We start from the raw sequence: 15,658 nt of genomic DNA, 5'->3' as shown, positions 1-15,658 counted from the left end.
GCAAAAAGTTAGTAATATTTGTCAGGAGGGGAGTGAATCAACTTCACTGTATTTGTTACAAATTGTAATTTTGTATGTTATTTTAGGCTACATTTAGCCTTCAATATATGTTTTGAATATTGTGTTTATTAATTGATTTCAAAATTAAGCAAAAATAATCCCGATTTTTATATTTTATAGCCCTATAAATGGCGCTGTCGCGGCCTCTGAGAACAGTATAAAAGTAGTCTGGTTGAATTTATTTTTCCTCCTCACCACACAAAAGCAGTTTAGTCTTAAAATATGTTGGTACATATTAAATCAAGAAATACATTTTTTCAAAAGGTGAGAGTGAATAAAACATAGTGGAAAAAATGCATGGATGGCTCAATGCTAATGCAGCTACAGCTAAATGTGGCCCTTGTGTTCTTCTTGCAGGTTTTGCCATCCTCCAGGCCATCATGGAGTCGGCCGTAGCTAACAACTGGCAGGTGACGGCTCGCTCAGTGGGGAACATCGTGGACCCCACCGAGTATCGGCGCATCGTTGAGGAGATGGACCGCCGGCAGGAGAAACGCTTCCTCGTCGACTGTGAGGTGAACAGGATCAACTCCATTCTAGAGCAGGTAGTGAGACAACTTTCCGAATGATATTTTTTTCAATCTCTTCTTTCTGCTATTTTTGGGAATCCAAGTGCATCTGGTGAAATCAGATGTCATGGTTTTCATGTAGAGGATGTGTTAAAACGTGGAGAGAGAGAAAAAAAAGGGTTGCGCCGTTGCAAGTTTGTTATTATTTGTTGCTGCTTGTTTGAAGTCAACTATGCTTCAGGCAGGAGGGGGGATTAAACAGCCTCCTCATATTTGTTTCCTTGGTGAACTGCAGTTGTCCCGCATGAGTCACACCGAGTGCTTCCTCGCTGTGAGTGCACATTGGAGAATATGTACTGTATATACACTAAAGATAAGTACTTCTACAAGTTCTCCTTCAGAGGTTTGGAGTTTGTTTCTCGGCTCTGGTCTTATAATGGTGAAGAAAGGATTGCGGGGTTTATAGCTAGCTCGCAGGATGCATGTGCTCAAATGTGCTCTTTAGCGTGAGCCACGGGCTGAATAATGTGTGCTGCCGTGTTTTATAAACAGTTGACTTCCCCTGAGGTGTCTCTGTTGTGCGGACCCGCACATGACACGACACAGAGTGAGATGGTAACGTATTGGAAGCGCTCGCCGCCGGTCCATGGCGTACGCGGGGCGGACGCCTGTTAGCTGCCGGCTAGCGCCGCTCGTCATCGCAGAGTTTGTCTTTGCTGCGACAACTCAGCGGAATACATTCCAGCCACTGGAGGCTTTAAGTGGATATATTTTCATAGCTCAAGATTGTTTGTGTGTTTCTATTCTTATTTGAACTCGTCTTATTTCCTGCTGTTCTTTGCTGACATATTTATGTACAAAAAAAAACGCCTCGACCTTTGCGTCAGGATCCTCGATAATCTTGATTTAGCGTGTTTTTTTCTGACCTTCATTGCATCTTAATTTCCCCTGACAGGAGGGGAATATATTAGCGACGACAAGGCACATGTTCATTAATTAAGAGAGTCCCGTGATTGACTGACGACCAGTCTAGTGTGTGCACACAACCTCTCGCCCAGTCAGTTGGGAAAAGTTCCAAATCGCCCGTGACCCTGAACAGGATAAGCAGTCAGATGGATGGGAACAACATATTATATACATTTATATATACAATATATTTATATACAGTATGAATCAATCATAACATAATAATGTACTGTACAACGCTTAACATGTTTACATTCAATATTTTTTTTCAAATGTTTATTTCACAGCACAGCTGCCCTTCGTTAACAACATTGGTAATTCCCAAAATATTTTTGTCATAATAATAATTATAATTTATTGTTAATATTATTATTATTCCATAATAATAATAATACAAATAATAATAATAATCATCATCATTATTATTATTATTATATAGCACCTTTCATGCAATACAGCGCAAAGTGTTTTACAAACAAATAAAAATACATACACATAAGCAAACAAACAGCCAAAAAGAAATTGGACAGGGAAAAGATTAATATAATAAAATAAATCATAAATGCAAATACAGTATGCTAATACAATAGAATAATTTAAACTGTAAAATCATTCAAAGCAAGCCTAAAAAAAAAAAGTGTCTTTAAAAGCAAAATAAAAGATGTTAAATATTTGTAATATTGTTTGGCTGGCTGTTAATGGTCAATAAATCAGTATGTTGCGGAAGGTCAACCAAAAGGATCATCCTACTGCTGAAATGTAATAATGATTATCTCTAAATTTACTGTCATAAATATATACTATTTTGATATACCAAACGCTGTAGATAAAAAACATAGCGCCTTTGGAGGATGTAAATATCCTATCAGATAATTGCGGCAAGTGCTCCTCCGGGAAAATATCTACCCTGTGGTGCCTTCAAGTGAAACCTCGTAAACCATCATCTGACAGCCAAGTGTCCCCCCCCTCCAAAGAGGCTCGCCGTGCTTTTGTTAGGGGGGAGAACAATTCTTTATGGGCTGTGACATCAACACTTGCTTTAATGTAATATCAGCACCAAATGTAAGTAGGACACACTGTCCCATAACAGCAACAACAATGAGCTTACTATAAATAGCCTATCCTCCTAGCCAGAGGGAAGATCTCTCACAAAGGCTGGAGTGAGCAAACAGCCAAGATCACGCGGGCGTCAGAAAGCAACCGTTTCGCACGTGATTCTTTTTGGAATCGCTCTTCGGGTTCTCATTAAAACTGCTACACAAAATGCTACGCAAAAAAAAACTCTTCCAATTGCTCTACATCCGCCTGCATGTGCAGTAGCTCTACATCATGTCGAACATATTTGTGTCAATATTGGTTACATGTTCCCCATTCCTACCAGGCTCTCTAAGCACCTTTTTAAAGGTATCATCTACCTGTCTACCTGCCCACCGCTGCAAAATCACAGCAACAAACACCTTTAAGCCTTTCATCAATAATAGAAGCACAGTGGATCTAAAAAAAAACGATGGCGCAGGGGCCAGTTACCGCCAGCCTTCTTCCGCATCGTGGACAGCGAGAGAGAGGGGGGAAAGGGGGAAATAGTGAAACGGCCGAGAGCTTTTGGGAATTGTGCCATGTTGTGTAAGTCTGGACTGTCTGGAGCTGTGGAGGGAAAGATGGGACTCGGAAATGCTCGGCCAAGGCAAGGGGAAGAAGAAGCATTGGTTTGATTTTAGTTTGGAATTTCGCCTGTAAAACGTCACTTATGGATAAACAGGAGAGTCAAATGCCCCCCAACGTCGTCCACGTGAGGAATGAAACATTTTCAAAATTGGATGCTTGACCTCACCATACCTCATTATGCCTTCGTAAACCTCAATTAAGCATTTGCTAAAAAAAATAAAAAAAAGTTTACACACCCCCTTTCAAATGTCTAGTTTTTGTAATGTAAAACATGAAACTTGATCAATCCTTTCAAAACTTTAAAAACACTCATGTGACTTATAACCTGTACAGCTAAACTGAAAAAAAAGCAAAAAGTATTTTTGAGAGGGAAATATGGTTGTACAAGTGTGCACACCCTCTCTTATAAGTGGCCACGTTGCCATGTTCAAATGGGAGTGAACACAACCCTGCCACCGTTTAACGTGTCTCTAATCAACCCCAAACAAATTTCAGCTATTCTAGTTGGCTTTTCCTGACGTTTTATTTTATTTGTTTATTTGCTAGCGTAAGTCTGACGATGTTATGCTAATGCTAACTGCTGTTTTGAACTGCTCATAATTCAATTCATCCTTATGCCCCAGTTACACATACATAAACATAACCCCTATGTATGATACTGCTGCATAGTGTTGTATTTGTGCCAAACTTTCACTTTGGAATTATGGACAAGAAGTTTTGCCTTTTTTTTTTTTACTTTTCAGGCAAATACATATATGTTGCAGGAATTTATCTTAATCTTCTTGCATGTTGCTACTATCCACATTGGTGTCATAAAACTGGAATTCCCCCTCATTTTGTCATTTGGGACAAACAATAATGTATTTTTATTTTATATTGACGGGAATGGTACATTTTGTTATCCTGAATTGAAGATTATAGTCGATTCTAAGGAGTATCGGTGGTATCAAAACACTTCTGACAGAGAAAAAGCATAACAATATGAAGTGATGACTAATGTGCATGTCAAACAGCAATTTGAACCTTCTGGCTATACTAAATGATTCATATCAGCGACCATATAAATAACAGGGGGAGATAGGAGAATGCACAAATAGGTACGCAATGTTTTTGTGGACACCTTGTTTGTTTTGAACTGGCTTTTTCATTTCGTTTCAGATCCTCATAATTGACTGTCAAACATATCTTCTCACAAGTTACCAGCAATTATAAATAATTATTTTATATAATACAGTAGAGGTGAACATTTAAAACAACAATAAAGCAGGCACAAAGACCACATTGGAGCACTGCGATTATTATTATTTTTTTCTTACATTGATATTTGGGCCATTGTTTGCTGTACCACTCTGCCCTTACTTCCTGGTTTTGCTTTGGTGTAGAGTTTTTGGCAGTTCTCTTCCAACTCCGATATATATATATATATATATTTTTTTTAAGTACGATAGGAATAATTAGCTGACTGGTGAAAAGGGACCATTATCAAGCACTGGAGATGCGAAGAAGGCAGCCAACAGTGTATCAGCGTAACAAAGAGAATTTTCCATCAGTGGGTAGGGAGGCGAATCCTATTGAAGGCACTTGGGCACGCATCCAGCTCCACACTAAACTCAGGCTCCATTCTGCGTAATTAGATGTGATTCCGTTGGGAATATTCAGACTGCGGCCCGACATCAAATAGCACCGAGCAAACCTGCTCACTCAGACAGGAGATGTGTGTCTCACACACACACACACACACACACTACTGCGGTTGAAGCCCTTACGGTACATATTTTCAAGTTAATTACAGAAATGTACATTTATTTATTCAAATGTATCAATTCAATTCAATAATCAAGCAGGCGGAGATTTTGCGGGCGGTTGGTGTTTTATTCATTGATTTATTTTTTTATATATGTACATGTATGCTCTAGATTAGAAGCCAAGCTTTTTTTCCTCTCTCTGTTCGTTCCACTGACCTCCAGCAGCTTCCTGGCAGTTTCAAGCACTCACAGAAAGCAGTGATCCCAGGGGACCATAAAACTAGAGCATCAGGATCCTAAAAATATTTGTTATGCCCACATGCTTCCCCCCCCCCCCCCCCCCAGAACAAATCCACTAATAGAAGGCAAGAACAAGATATGTAAGGCATAAAAGTAAAGATGCCGTGTTAACTTGTTTGTGAATTCAAATTTAAAAATTGCAAATGTGCAGAATATCCATACACACTGGTGTAATTATTCAAAATGGCCGATCATGTGATTGGAAAGCAAGCCTGGTCATGCCATTTTCAGCTGAACAGAATTACGGAGAAAAGGTCAGGTTAAGATTTTTTTTTTCTTTTTCTTTAAGGGCTACAGAGCAACAAAATAATTTGGAGGTATGTATTGCCAACAGGAAAAAAAATATATGGCTGCTCTAAAGATGACTCTATGCATAAAGTACATAGTCAAGTCAAGTTTATTTATATAGCCCTTAATCACACAAGAGTCTCAAAGAGCTTCACATGCCCACAGTTGACAAATATCAACGACATCCCCCTTAATCGAACCACAAGAGGGCAAGGAAAAACAAAACAAAAAACAACAACAGGCAAAAAATTTGAAACTGCAAATGCGGCAATGGATGCCGAATGGACAAAAAATGTACATCGTTTGTGATACTAAACATTATTAACTAGAATAGTGCGAGACGCCATCCATCCATTTTCAGTGCCACTGTCAGTCTAATGCAGTGCAATTCGACACGCTTATTACATTAAATTGATAGCTTTCTAACTCAAATCAAAACAGATTTTTGGAGGGGCAGAATTTTGTGTGAGATTGTGGAAGTGGAATTCATGTATATGCTTAGAAAGACACTCTGGGCAGTTGAAATGATTGCATTCCCTGACTGCTTTGTGGGGGTGTACAGAAAGCGAAAGGAATAAAAAATTTTTTTTTAAAAAAGCACAACTCACCACCTCCACAATGCCATTTTTTATATGGAGAAACCGACACAGTTGCAATATGGAGCCGTGAAAAGCATGTGTGCAAGGGATGTTTTGCTGCTAATTAGGAGGCAGTTAGACGGGGAAAAGGGAGAGAGACCCACTGCGGAGAGCAAGCGGAGCGAGCGGGCAGTTTTGCTGCAGCCTTGACCTTATTTCACTTGTTGAAGTTAATGGAAAGGAGCAGGCAGTGTCATCCGCGGCGTCTCGCCTCTGTGTGTCTCCCACGTACACACTCGCATGTGAAAATGTGCTCACAAGTTTCCCCTGCAAATGTCACTTCTTTCGCTCATTTTTGGGTTCTTTCTGGCTTTTGTGTTCTAAAACTAAAACTAAAAGGTCTTTGTTGTTCAATCTTCGAATCACTTGTCAGGGTTGGGAGCTGTGACTCACTGAATATTTCTTCCTTGTAGGTGGTGATTGCGGGCAAAAACACCAGAGGATACCACTATATCCTTGCCAACCTGGTGAGAAATGTTCACAACACAATAACAATATACAGCACATCTCGTAAACGGTAACTTGGCTCAGTCTTAGATTGTTCAGCAGTACTTGAAGTTTAAATGATTAAAATCTAAACAAAATGAAATAGAATCAGCTAACAGCCAGTTGTACTCTTTTTTTTTACCTGCAGGGTTTTTCCAACATGAGTTTGGACCGGGTCTTTTCTGGCGGAGCCAACATCACAGGCTTCCAGATCATCAACCCGGACAGCGCCATTGTGCAGCAGTTCCTCCAACGCTGGGAGCGGCTTGATGAAAGAGAATTCCCAGAAGCTAAAAACACTCCACTAAAGGTCGATGAGACCGAGCCGGGAATGCTCAGTCTTTTTCTTTTGTTCTATGAAATCTGTTTAAAATAACCGTCCGATGGTTTGTTTTGCGTGTAACAGTACACGTCGGCACTGACCCATGATGCCATCCTCATCATCTCCGAGGCCTTTCGCTACCTTCGACGCCAGCGTGTGGACGTGTCCCGCAGGGGGAGTGCGGGCGACTGCCTGGCTAATCCTGCTGTGCCCTGGAGTCAAGGCATTGACATAGAGAGAGCTCTGAAAATGGTGAGTACATTCACAAGCGGATTTCGATAATACTCGTTTTGTTTTATTGTTTTTCGCCGTAGCTGATCAGTACAAAGGTTCATTGTCAGAGCTCAAAACAATAAAACTGACCATTCAGAAGGTTCCACACTGTTACAGTTTTATACTTTGACAAATAATTTGAATTTACTTTGTACATTGTTGAACATTGATATTAGTGTCGTGCTTGTACAGACTTGCTAAAAAAAAAAAAGATGTCATTTAAAGTGTATTTCACTCCTTCAACGTCATTGAAAATTCCTCCTCTTCACAGATAACATTCCGGTTTTTTTTGTGGTGTTGTAGAAGGTTAGTAGAGTATATTAGAGTCAGGGTTTCAACCATTCTCCCTGTTGTACCTGCCAGGTCCAAGTTCAAGGCATGACGGGAAACATCCAATTTGACACATTCGGGCGAAGAGCTAACTACACGATCGATGTGTACGAAATGAAGTCAGGAGGCCCAAGGAAGGTACGTCAGTTGTTAGCCCAGGACATCAGATACAGTAAGTCGCTAAATTATCAATTGTACTTTTTGCTGCTAACCTGTAGCACAGCAATTGTGACAAAAGTGTTGCGAGGTTAAGCCTGCTCTATTGAGGTATTCCAACTTTGTAACACTTAACATGCTAACATATATCATGCTAACAACCTGCATTGGTTCATAATGTTAATTCTGAACAGCTCGTGTCTCAATGGACAGGCATTGTAGTGTAGTGGGATAGGAACATTGCTAGCATGCTCACTGTTGGTATGCTAACATATAGCGAGATGGCAAACTGAGGAAGGAAAACAGAAGGCTAATCGCTAAAGATTTTTGACATTATGCCCTGTAGTTGGGTATTTCATTTGTGAATTGATAAAATGCTAACATGTTAGCAGTTGCTACGATAACATGATTCAAACTATGTAGCAGCCTGAGCACCAAAGGCACAAAGGCGGACTAACATGTATTTTTACAGCATGCTCGGTAGTCAGACATTATTGCAAATAAAAATTAATAAAATGTTAAGTTAGTATGCTAGCATAAACTGAAGTAGCATCCTGAGTACAAATGGCACTCACTTGTTATCAGGCCCTTTAGTCAGCCTACTTTTTCAAATTAATAACATGCTAACAGTTGCTAACATGTTAACAAGAAATAGCTAACTTTAATCAAAATTGATGGGATCTTTTTACCAGAGGCAAAAAGTCTCATGTACTGCTAATTGTCTGGACTTTTGGACATTTGGATTGCCGAACATTTGGTGAGTGTCCCGTTATAAAAAGGTGAAACTCTGCTTTCCACTGTTTGGCTTACTAAACCCTGCTGTCGTGATGTTTAAATGCCTTTCAACCTGATGATAAACTCACAGTTAGCAGTGGGTAACACTGCACGGTGACATATGTATTAAAAAGTGAGCCCAGTGAGCGGGTCATCTGGACTTTTTACAAGATGGCTGACCTCTCCTCTCCGAGGACTTCTGTATCCTGCCATCGTGTCCATCTGTTCTCACCAAATGACCCATTAAAATGCAACAACACGAAATCGCCCAGTTACTGACGCTGAGCAGCGCATCAGTCTCTCATCCTTTGTCCTCAATATCCTTGAGGAGACTGTTAAATCTGCCACGTGCACGCGTGGCCAACATTTACTTTGGATTTGAACGAAGTAATAACTGTCACTCTTTTATTGTCGGTGAGACAGTGACAAACAGGCAGACATCGATTGCGCGTCAGCACACAAACGGCGGCTGGACGCTGTGCGTGTTGTCGTCTAAACGGACAAAAAAAACGTGTCGTGTATCGCTTGATCTCGGCTTGTCAGCAGTTTTGGATTATACTTTGGAATAACTATTGCCCTCTGGCTCAAACTCTCCTGTAATACTTTGATATTTTGTCGATGCAGTAATCATGCAATAAAATCGATATGAGGCAATTTAGCGAGCTCCAATTTAGTGTTTCTCAGCCATCCCTATATGTTGTATGTATACGTTGTAATGTTTTTAAACCTTTAAGAGGACTTCACAAGTTGCACACCAACCACCAGGTAAGAGCGAGTCTCCTATTTACGCTTCTCATAGCTTTTTAGCAGTTAAAAAATGTATCAACTTTCACCAAAAATGAGAGCTAACTAATAGCTGATATAGCTGAAGATAGCACAAAGTTGCGCAAAAATAAACAGAGGAAACAAAACCCTCATGATAAAATTGTATTTGGAGTATGATGCCACCAGATAACACACCTTCCAAAACCCACTGCAATAAATGAGAGGAATAAAGCAGAAAACCTTGGTAGTGGTTATATCACACCCTACTGAAATGTGTGTTGCATTATTGGAGCAGCAAAACATGAAGTTTGTCTTACTCGACCCATGCTGCTTTCTGGTTATGTAAGAGGAGATTTGCAGAGCCGCGAATAGCTTCCTCCTACTCAGCTGAAGCGAGGCCCAGGTGATGAAGCGAGCACCACCACAAACTAACTCTCGACATAACGGTACGATCACCATATTGCGCCAGGCATAACGATAGTATCGCCATAATCGGCATATTATCTACAGAAGTCCACAATATCCGTGCGACTAAAGAAGTCTTCTTGCACAAAAAAATACATTTTGCTCTTATACCATTCAAATATTTTTGACTGCCAAGATTGTGTCCAATTATAATTTTTGGGAAAAAAGAAAATATAACAAAAAAGATTTTTCGCTTCTGGATCATGTATGACCATTTTGGTCTTGCATCCTTTTTTGTTGGTTTGTTGTTAAGCATAAAAAAAATACTAAAATGCATAACTGCACATTACTCTCATAATTATTCTAAAACTATAGCCTATTGAAAACCTAATGTGTCCAAATAATGTCTTCTTTCTGAAAACGCAGTACATTTACATTAATAAACACTGACTAGATTTATTAAAGATTCAAGATGTTTGTCATATGCGCCGTATAAACATAATGCTAGCACTGAGAAATCAACTTCTTTGCTAGTCTTTCTCTATTTCGATTTTTTTTTTTTTAAAGCTCAAGAGTAGTTTTAAATAATGAAAGATAAACACTGAGGGGAAAAGGAAGGGCCAAGCAATGTAAATAAGTTTACAATTTAAAAAATATTACAATAAATAAAAAAAAGTCAGTGTAAACATTCAAGTGAGAAGGATTACAAAAGAAAATATTGCACAGTGTGGTTGACGACAATCTCACAAAATATTATTTCTTTAATGCTGTCCAATAAAAAGATATTATGAAATGTTAAACAAAATTAAATGAGATGTTCTGTAAATACTCTACATGAATGGTGACATGCTATAAGTGTTGCATTTTCACTGTGTTATGTTGAAATTAGCATAATTCATAGTTTCGTGGGAAATGGAGGACCTTGGGAAGTTTAGTAAAGTGGTGGAGGAGTGCTGACAAATTTTCCTTCAAAAGCATACAATACCATTTGGGAAAATATTCTTTCTCTTTCTCGTAATAACTGTCACCATCTGTGTTGTTTTTTCAGATCGGCTACTGGAATGAATACGAAAAATTTGTATATATAATGGATCAGCAGGTCACCAACGAGTCGTCTTCTGTGGAAAACCGAACAATTGTGGTCACTACTATTATGGTACACTCTCAAGCAGGTTTTAAGTGTTTCACCACCAAGATTTCTGCCACTCAAGGTCAAGGTGTCCATTGTTGCAATCTGTCCTGGGAGGGTAGAACTATTTTCTTTTGAGTTGCTTTCCATCCACTCACTACATGTTGAAACAGTCGACTCACAAAGAGTGTTTCAACTGTATCCGTGTGGGTGTCAAAGCATTTTGGTTTTCTTATATTCCAGTGGGCTGTTGTAGTAGTGACATCACAATAACGGCATTGGTAACGATAACAATAGAGATTTAAAAAAAAAAAAAAAACACCTATTCACATTCAGTGCGTACGTAAGTAACAGTGTTTCCGTCTCAAGGGGTAAAGCGGTCAGTGACAGAGCGTCCAAGCAGCTGATTTGAGAGGACATAAGCAACCAAAGGCAGCCCGCCCTTGGTTGCTTATCCCCGTTTGTTTTTTTTTGCACCACAAAATGTACATCAAGTTCACCTCTTAAGGTTTAGCCACGGAGAGCCAAAGTAGTTCTTGTGTTGCTCCTCATAACGGTCAAGTCATAGCAAGTGTGGAATCATCAGGCCTCTTTAAATGTAAAATAAGGTGCGCCTTATCTTACATTTAAAATCACGGCCTCGTCTTCCTTCTGACTTTGTCTATCGTGTTTGCATCCTAGACAAATTCAGAACATGTTCTCAAAAAGTCACAATGTGAAACGTGAATGCATTATTTTCATCGCTGTCTTTCTGTTTTTACTTCTTTCTTCTTTTTTTTTTATCACAGTCATCTCATTTATTAACTTCCTTTTGACATCCCAATAATTTAATACCAAGAGAATATCATCAGAATATGGATTTAAGCAATTAATATTAACAGCAAATGAGCACCTGATCTGATGAGATTTGACTGACATATATTAGCATCTGTCCAATGGGATTTTTCCATGTTAAATTGAAATGGCCGTAAAATAACACAATCTGGATCAGATCCGGTAAAACTTGTTTTAGTAGCATACCTTACATAATCATAACAAAATACTCATCAAGAAAAATAAAACGTTTGGGGGAAAAAAAAACCTTGTATGTAAACAGGTTACTTTATATCTTTATTTATTATTATATTTTTATTTACAGTTATTTAATGAGGTAAATGACTCATTTACAATGATGGCAACTTTAAAATAAAACAATTATTGACATTTATGGCAACAATGTTTGTAGTTCTGTCATTTATATCTTTAAGTTAAGAGGACAGACAATACAAGGGACAATTAGTTCCGTAAACTCTTCATTTTTGTTGTTGTGAAATGCGAAGGAAAAAAAGAGGGGGGAAAAAAACGTTTTCACCGCAGCAAAACTTAAAATATCATCTTGAATTTCAACCAAGTTAAGTACACTCAGAGAGGGACATCCAGAATTCACATACTTGTATGTAGATGCTTGATGGGACAAGATGATGAAAGCATAAAAATAAAGAATGAAAATGTCTAGAAAGTGATACTATCAAGCCATCGAGTGGATTATTATCCCACACAGATTGACAACTAAATTGTCTCTCGCGACGTCCGTCGCGACGTTTGCACGTGAGCGTCTGCGGTGTCTCTTCTGTCACTGACATTTACTCTATGAACAGGAAAAGTGCTCTGGTCAGCTTGCCCCGCCCCTCCCGCCCTCATGTGCCACGCTGATAAACGCACGCGCGCACAATCCAGCCCCATGCCCCGCCCTCCCACAAACTTGTAGCTTTATAGTATGAGAGAGCCCCCCCGATTTCCTGCTTCGTGCGCTACTCTTTCCGCTGGCCCACTTGGCCACTTAACTGCAGCAGCGGCCCGCTTTGTTTTTGCCGTGCGTTGACCCCCCCCCCCCCCCCCACCTCACATTGCGTGGCTGTAAACTGATGCTGTGTGATAGTCGTCCACCGGGTGTGTTGTTTCATTTGTGCTTGCTCTTCAACCCCCCCAGCCCCCCCCCCCCCCCCCCTGCAGCATGCGTGCATGCCACTGTGTGACCGCTGAGGTCCAACAATGTGTGATCTCTACCATTCAACTCAAACTGTGTCTGATTAACAGGAAGCGCCGTATGTGATGTACAAGAAAAACTATATGCAGATGGACGGGAATGACAGATATGAAGGCTACTGTGTCGATTTAGCGTCCGAAATTGCAAAGCACGTGGGGATAAAATATAAGCTGTCGGTAGTTCCGGATGGCAAATACGGAGCCAGGGATCCAGAGACCAAGACGTGGAACGGGATGGTGGGTGAACTGGTTTATGGGGTAAGTATCAGTTGAATGTACTTGATTTTATTTTTTGAATGTTGTTTAACAAGATTATGGGTCAAATGAGAATTTGCCGAAAATGCTGACAGGCCATGCAAAGGACGTCAAAGTAAAGCGTCAACGCAGGTCAATGACTCTTGAGCAGAGCTCTCCACTTCTAAAAGCAACACCATTTATAATATTAAGTGCAACTTTTTAGCTGCCTACTTTAAAACAAGATGTGAACGCTTTTGTGTAGCGTCCTCCGCTCGCGTTGCATAAAAAGTGTAAGTGTGATTGCCGGGGGGTTCGAGTAGAGGTGAATGTGCAGGCTGATTCACATCTCAAGGACTGCCCACATAAGCTCCTCCGCCCCTGTCTTGCAACCCTCTTACTTGATTCATAATGCAGAGTTGGATCAAGACAAAGACACCAACCAACACAAATGCCGGTGACTCATCTCACCCAGAGAGATCATTTTCTCTCTCGCTTTTTGCAGAATGTTCTAAGCTCCCACATTTCTCCGAACCGCTTATGAATGGACATTAATGTCGTCTGTGCGTGCTTTGATTTTTAGCAGGGCCCGAATGTGATTATTTTCAGGAAAAAGCTCACGATATTGTATAAAAAATTGCAATACTGCATAAAAAATAAATACTTAAAAAAAAAAGAAGAAGAAAAAAAAAACTCATAGTAGGAAAAAAAAAAGAAATATTAAGAAATATTTGCTGGTATGACTGTTTTATATGAGTGATAACTGCCGCAGTGGCCAAAACATTCCTAATTCAAATTAAACTGCACTAATAAACTATCCACCAGAGGGTGCTAGAACTACACAAATGGAATACAACCTCGCCTTTTTAACAGACGTGCTGCATTTAACTCATTCACTCCCAGCTATTTTCACTGAAGAAGCCCCCTTCGCTCCCGGCTGTTTTACTGGATTTTGACAGATTTTGTAAGGCCCACAAAATATTTTGTTTGATTGCTATAAAAACATGGAACCTACCAAAAGAAAGATTAGAGTCTCTTCTTTCATCAGAAAAAAAGTATATTTCTATCTATTTCCTTTTTGCAGCAATTGGCATTAGAATATAGCTAAATTTCATCATTATTGACAAATCTGTTTTAAACTGTGGGGAAAACCGCTTGTTTGTAACAGCCTGATTGATCTCTTATACTCTGCTGCTACCTGCTGGCCATTTAAAAAAAATTATAAATATGTCTCTGGGACACTTAAAACATTTAAAATAGAACATATTTATACGTTTTTGGGAGTCAGTGAGTTAATATTGTGACACGACGACGGCGATATTGCATTCAAATTGCGTCGTGTGTCTCTTACCGTTTTATCGTTTTTAACATGCACCGTGCCTGTTCCCGCTTCCACAGAGAGCTGACATAGCAGTGGCTCCTCTCACTATAACGCTGGTACGAGAAGAAGTGATCGACTTCTCCAAGCCCTTCATGAGCTTGGGCATCTCCATTATGATCAAGAAGCCCCAAAAGTCCAAGCCCGGCGTCTTTTCCTTCCTGGACCCGCTGGCCTACGAGATTTGGATGTGTATAGTGTTCGCCTATATCGGCGTGAGCGTGGTGCTGTTCCTGGTGAGCCGCTTCAGTCCGTACGAGTGGCATCTGGATGAGAACGACGAGGCCAAAGACCCTCAGAGCCCCCCCGACCCGCCCAACGACTTTGGGATTTTTAATAGCCTGTGGTTCTCGCTGGGTGCCTTCATGCAGCAAGGATGCGATATCTCGCCAAGGTTGGTTGTCGCCTTCCCTCTCCGTCTCATCTCTTTGCATTTTAGAGTCCCTTACATACATCTCCATCCTGCCATGGTGCGTACAGGTTATTTTGGGCTCCCTCGTACTAACGCCATGCCTTACTAAAAACCCATCTGCCGGATTTCGAGCTACGCCCTGCATCTACAAAATAACTTCTATTCACCATGCTAAGGGCTGTAAAATGCACAGGGCTCATTTCATCGCAAAGTCCGACTCATTCCTCGTGACTCTTGGAGGGCTACCGTGTTTTTGCTGCATGTCCCATTTTACGGTCATCGACTCGGCGCATTGCACGCATTTTCATGTGGAAAAGCCATGGTCGCCTTGTATTGATGAAGTGCCTTCAAGTGAAACGCACGATGATGTGTTCCGCCAACACAACGGCCATCCAAGTCAGGTCCTCCAACCATGACTCCATCCATCTCTCATGCCACGTCTGCGACCTCTCCCGCCAGGATTCTCAAAGACTGCAGATGGATTATTCTGACAATAAAAAAAGACGCCTTTGAATTTCTTGTGGTAAAAAGCTGTGAACTCAAGTCTCCACAAGTAAAATCATGTTATGAAGGTAACGCAAAAGTAACAAATTAGATCACATTCTTAGTTTTTGGGGTGATTCTGTCTCATACAAATGCCGAGTACGGCTTTTGTTGCCGTGACGACCGGGAGCGCAGCTAGGCAACTGTGCAGCAGCTGATTCTCAAAAAGGACTAGCAACGCATTTAGCAACTATGTCCAGACTGCAAATGAATAGCGCTTATGTGAAGCCACCACTGGCTAATTAACCATAACTC

General features: G+C 40.3%; 1 protein-coding gene and 1 long non-coding RNA gene across 5 annotated transcripts in view; one reads left to right on the top strand and one right to left on the bottom strand.

Annotated features, from left to right (window-relative positions):
* Positions 1–15,658, top strand: part of LOC147160963 (glutamate receptor 3) — a 57,682-nt gene that overhangs the window by 26,597 nt on the left and 15,427 nt on the right. For all 4 annotated transcript variants that reach the window (XR_015097357.1, XM_086097939.1, XM_086097938.1 and 1 more), the window contains exons 4-11: positions 418–605; positions 6,585–6,638; positions 6,806–6,967; positions 7,064–7,231; positions 7,616–7,720; positions 10,731–10,838; positions 12,888–13,094; positions 14,469–14,842. Coding sequence is in view for 3 of the 4 variants with exons in the window: in XM_086097939.1 (XP_085954065.1) it covers positions 418–605; positions 6,585–6,638; positions 6,806–6,967; positions 7,064–7,231; positions 7,616–7,720; positions 10,731–10,838; positions 12,888–13,094; positions 14,469–14,842 (1,366 nt within the window). In the remaining variant the exon portion in view is untranslated. The remainder of the gene's footprint in view (positions 1–417; positions 606–6,584; positions 6,639–6,805; positions 6,968–7,063; positions 7,232–7,615; positions 7,721–10,730; positions 10,839–12,887; positions 13,095–14,468; positions 14,843–15,658) is intronic.
* Positions 5,625–7,215, bottom strand: LOC147160964 (uncharacterized). Its single transcript, XR_015097358.1, has 2 exons — positions 6,800–7,215; positions 5,625–6,635 (listed from the first exon to the last, which is right to left on the bottom strand). It is a non-coding gene; the product is annotated as an uncharacterized LOC147160964 (long non-coding RNA).

This window comes from Leptonotus elevatus, chromosome 16 (genome assembly GCF_054856555.1).
Source record: "Leptonotus elevatus isolate MCC_2025b chromosome 16, RoL_Lele_1.0, whole genome shotgun sequence".
Lineage (NCBI taxonomy): Eukaryota > Metazoa > Chordata > Actinopteri > Syngnathiformes > Syngnathidae > Leptonotus > Leptonotus elevatus.
Note: the sequence above shows the minus strand (reverse complement) of the source record. Positions and strands in the feature narration are given on the sequence as shown.